At 43.8% G+C, this 5,160-nt stretch overlaps 1 protein-coding gene across 2 annotated transcripts; it reads left to right on the top strand.

The window, feature by feature from the left end:
* The first annotated feature begins 1,160 nt into the window (after positions 1 to 1,160).
* Positions 1,161 to 4,951, top strand: LOC310633816 (transcription factor 15-like). 2 transcript variants are annotated; one of them, XM_083351718.1, is made up of 3 exons: positions 1,161 to 1,766; positions 3,325 to 3,427; positions 3,550 to 4,951. In XM_083351718.1, exons 1-2 carry the CDS (start codon positions 1,278 to 1,280, stop codon positions 3,355 to 3,357), a joined length of 522 nt encoding a protein of 173 aa, XP_083207844.1. In that variant the 5' UTR covers positions 1,161 to 1,277; the 3' UTR covers positions 3,358 to 3,427; positions 3,550 to 4,951. The 2 variants fall into 2 exon arrangements, with proteins under 2 accessions (XP_083207844.1, XP_083207843.1); XM_083351717.1 differs by having other exon boundaries at positions 3,547 to 4,951.
* The last annotated feature ends 209 nt before the right edge of the window (positions 4,952 to 5,160 follow it).

The raw sequence follows: 5,160 nt of genomic DNA, 5'->3' as shown, positions 1-5,160 counted from the left end.
GCCGTGCTTTTACAGGTGAGAACTAAAGGCAAGGGGACATTGGATTCTGAATTTCCATTTTTAGTCTTGGATTGATCTCTGCCCCTGCATAATTGAGCAGGTGAGAGTGACAGAGGCAACAGAGTGTGGCAACAGACCACAAATAGGATCTAGCAGAGTTGGTGAGAGGACAGGAGGACTCACAGCCAAGAATGTGGAAGCAGCTGGCTGTGTTGGAGTGCTTGCATTGGTGCTAAAAGGAAGCCATCTCCAGTATTCCAACACTACACTAAACAGAAAATAGTGATGTTGAGCTTTAGGATTAAAATTGACCATATATCTTTCTGCTGAAGCCCTTAGAAATAGTTGTTTAGACCATTTGGTTAGTTTGATTGAGATCTTAGATCTTATAAAGCTTATTTGGGCAACCTATTTTTCCCCCAAAATGGTTTGTAGAGTGACCCAGTTGAAATGTCTTGTTATAACTCTGAGATATGCCAGAACACACCAAATGAGATAGGATACCCTTAGTCTAAATAGTACTTTGATAATTGTTTGTAAATGGTTGACCTTACATTATCCCAGAGCATTTGTCTATATGTTCGTGGTGAGAAAATAATTGGGAGTCCTACAAATGCAGTGATTTTGAAACTGCACTAAGAAATGGTTCAGACAAGCCAACCAATAGCTAACATTGAGCAGTCAGCATGATAAAGTTATGAAAATGTAGGAAGGGAGGGAGGAAGGGAGGGAAGGGAGGGAGGGAGGGAGGAAGGAAGGAAGGAAGGAAGGAAGGAAGGAAGGAAGGAAGGAAGGAAGGAAGGAAGGAAGGAAGGAAGGAAGGAAGTCTGATTTCAACTCCTCTGGGTCTAACACTTGGCTCAGTTTTCAAGCGATTTTTGAATTATGAGCCTGCTGAGCGAAAAGGGGAAATGTCTATCTTCCTGGAGAATTTGAGAGAGGCATGAAAACCATTCCTGAGATTGAGGGGAAAGCGGAAGGAGAGGGCTTCCCTTCTGCCCATGCTCCTGGGGGCTGCCCAGGCCTTCGCACATGCTGACATGACAAGGAGCAGACAGGTGCAGGGCTTGCAATAGCTCCTCTGAGAAGCAGCTCCACCTCCCCAGCCTTATTTACAGAGCCACCATCTGCTTGATCTAAAAGGAGCAACCATTCAAAAAATGATCCTGCTGCTGGAGGGGACTTTTTGATAGAGCAGCGGCTGCTGATGCTAACAGGAGCAAGGTGGCAGCTGCTGGGCATAAAAGTGATGGAGCTGAGGGGCTGCTGGCTTGACCATGAAGTCGAGCGGGGGTGCTGCATCCGATCTGGAGGAGCTGGAGAGTGGCAGCAGCGAGAGCAGCTCGGGACGCTCCCTGCCCGGCACCGGGGCCCAAAGCAAATGCAAACGCAAGAGCCCTCGGCCAAATGGTCGCAACAAGCAGAGGCAGGCAGCCAATGCTCGGGAAAGGGACCGAACCCACAGCGTCAACTCCGCTTTCAGCGCCCTCCGCACACTCATCCCAACCGAGCCTGCAGACCGTAAGCTGTCTAAGATCGAGACCCTGCGCCTGGCCTCCAGCTACATCTCGCACCTGGCAAATATGCTGCTCCTACAGCAGCAGCAGCAGCAGCAGCAGCAGCAACCATCTGGTGGGAACTTGGCTGAGGAGACCTTGCTTGTGAGGCAGCCTTGCCTGCAGTATCAGCCTCTCCTGCAAGGCAGCCCTGTCACGGGGAGCCCAAGATCCATCTGCACCTTCTGTCTGAGCAACCAGAGGAGACTGGTAAGGTTGGCATCAGGCCTTCCCTGACACCCCCCCTCCTCCAAATCCTATTACCCTCACGGATATGGACCCTGCGCTACCAACATGATTCTAGAAGGTGGCACTGTTTGGACACCACTATCCCACAATTTTAAATCAACTTGCTTGATTCAGATTCTGTGCTTAGCAGAGGCAGAAAAGAGGTGCCTGCATGGCATGACTGGCACGGCGAAACAGATGGGAAGGTAGGACTTAACCAGTGGTGGGATTCAGCCAGTTCGCACCACTTCAGCAGAACCGGTAGCTAATTTTTTGTTGCCCAGGCCCAGAATGGACTTCCGGAAGCAGCATCCACACAGAGAAGCGGTTGTTCCCATGTTTGAATCCCACCACTGAACTTAATCTTTATGTTAGCAGCATGCCCAATATCATGCTTAAGGTGCTTTTTTTCCTTCTCCAAAAGAAGCTGCTTCTGAGCTATTTTAAAACAGCTCAGAAGCAGCTTCTATTGGAGAAGGAAAAAAGCACCTTAAGACACTTAAGAGAAGCATTGCCTGTGGTATGATATTTGGCATGCTGCAGGTTAAGATCAGTGGTGGGATTCAAATATGTGAACAACCGGATTTTTCATCTGAACCTTGCATATAGAAATGAATGAACAAAAACTGCATTTGCTTTGTTTTGTAGCTGGAAAAGCAACCTTTATTATTTTCCCCCCTTTTATAAGCAACCCTTGGATTTTTCAGGTTTTTGTGTTGTATTCTTTTATTTGTATTTCTCAGAGAGACTTTTTTTCTTACACTTTCCTCAAGAGAACTATTAAAAAAAACTGTCCCATCTCACAGTATACATTAAACAAACAAAATTAAAACAGACAATTTAGCCCTGTGAATGAATATGATTGCCTGAAAGTATAAGGACCTACAAGTTTCTATCTATCTATCTATCTATCTATCTATCTATCTATCTATCTATCTATCTATCTATCTATCTATCTATCTATCTATCTATCTATCATCTATCTATATATCTCTATCTAACATCTATCTATCATCTATATCATCTCTATCTATCCATCTATCTATCATCTATCTCTATCTATCATCTATCATCTATCTATCTATCTTTAGCCATCTATCATCTATCTATCTATCTATCTATCTATCTATCTATCTATCTATCTATCTATCTATCTATCTATCTACCTATCCCTATCTATCTATCTATCTATCTATCTGTCTGTCTATCTGTCTGTCTGTCTGTCTATCTACCTACTTACCTACCTATCCATCCATTATCTATCTATCTATCTATCTATCTATCTATCTATCTATCTATCTATCTATCTATCCATCTATCTATCCATCTATCTATCTATCTACCTCATCTTATTTCAATTTCTATATATCTAATCTTTCTGTGTGTGTATGTATGCGCACCGGCCTTCTGATCTGATCTGTCTCTGATAGAGCAAGTGAAATGGTCACTGGGCATTGGCAACAGATATTGAAACAGACTTAAATGTGTGTGTTTATGTGTCCTGCTGTTTAATAATGGATGTGTTTGGTTCTGTTTACAGCACAGAGAACAGGACAAACACCTGTCACTCTAAAAAAATTTATGGATGTTGATTCAGATGAGCTGCTTGTGTAAATGCTGGACCGGATACAGGACAGCTCTAGGTAACGGTGTGGCACTTATATCATGATATTCACGTTGAAATTGTGCAGTTATTTTGATCTCATTTTAAAAGACAGGGGCAAAATAGTAACCACAATTTGCGCTTTGTTTTCCCTTGCAGCAGACTGATTCCAAGGGCTTTTTTTTGCAAATGAAATTGAACACGGTGAGGAAGGTTGCACCTGGTGCGGCAGCTATTTTTGTGCAAGAAGTGCTAACCCTAAGCAGCCAAGCTGTGATACTGATGCCTCCCAAACTGATGTCACATGATGGAACTTGAGCTTCCCAACATCCAGCATCTCCTTATCGTGGAGATGTCAGTGGATCAGAGCTTCTCACCATAACTGAACACACCAAGGAATGGCATGTTTCTCTTTTTTCAAAGGCTCCCTGGCTCCTGCCAGCAAACCCAAAGGTTTCCACTGAGATGGAAGGTCTGTACCCAAATAATAGCAAGAATGTACATGAGGTCTCCGTTTATCTAATCGCAATGCGAAAATGACGCTCCCTTAAGTCAATCCTCTGATCCTAGGAAACAATTAGTTCCTCCTTAAGCATATGGTCCTGTTCTATCTAGCTAAGTAGTCCAAACACCTCTAGAAAACATCAAATTGGAAAAGGCTGCCCTAGCCAGTCAGTTTGTTAAAAATGTGGGGTTTTCCAGTGCCAGAAAAACAACCTCTTTTCTTGTTATGGGTGATCATGAACTGAGGGTGCTCGGTCCAATTATTAAATTCACAGGATAAAAATTAAGCTAGCCAGCATGATTTTCTTTAGGTTAACTGCTAGTCATGTACAGGTAGTCCTTGACTTACAACAGTTTGTTTAGTGAACGTTCAAAGTTACGACAGCACTGAAAAAAGCGACTTATGACGCTTTTTGAACACTTACGACCGTTGCAGGATCCCCCGTGGTTGTGTGAACATATTTACGACGGCTGCAATGTCCCAGGGTTCATGTGATGATCCTCTTTTGTGACTTTCCGACAAGCAAAGTCAATGGGGGAAGCCAGATTCACTTAACAACCGGGTTACTAACTTAACAACTGCAGTGATTTTCCTGCAGTGGCCAGAAAAATGGGGCAAAGCTTACTTCACAACAGGGCTCAATTGCGGTTCTAAGTCAAAGACTACCTGGGTATTCAGATTGCTGTCTAAGAAACAAAGAACAATAGCCTTGTAAAGCAATGGAGAAAGGGAAGTGAACTGCTCTGGGACAGCATAACTTAGAACAGACATGTCAAACTTGCGATGTCACGTGACATCGCGCAATGTATCAGGACGGTTTTGCCATTGCTGGCAATGGGATGCGTGCGGCTTCTGGATGACGCATCCAGCCCGTGGGCTGGTAGTTTGACAGCCCTGACTTAGAACATGATTTGCTTTTTAGAGTTAGGGTTATATGATACACTGGCCATGGTGATCAGAAGGAACTTTCTCCCTTCTGTCTTCTCAAGCCTTGTCCTTTGGGAAATGTAACACAACAGGTTTTCTCTCCCCCTCCCCCAGTAATGATAGGAGAAACTGGATCTACCGGTAAACTTGACCCGTATACAAAATTTGGCATGAAGACCTGAAGATCCATAGCAGACATAACATCCAGGATTGACACAGATATACTTAACTGAAAAGCAAGTGTTTCATGAAGCTGAGACGTGATGTCTTCCCTATAGAAATGTGACGGTAGCCAAACTATAAACAAAGCTGATATTGTTCAAGTGCTTTTGCAAGATGCT

The sequence above is a fragment of the Vipera ursinii genome, assembly GCF_947247035.1.
Source record: "Vipera ursinii genome assembly, chromosome: 1".
NCBI lineage: Eukaryota > Metazoa > Chordata > Lepidosauria > Squamata > Viperidae > Vipera > Vipera ursinii.
The sequence above is the reverse complement of the archived record's forward strand: the minus strand, read 5'-3'. Positions and strand labels throughout refer to the sequence as shown.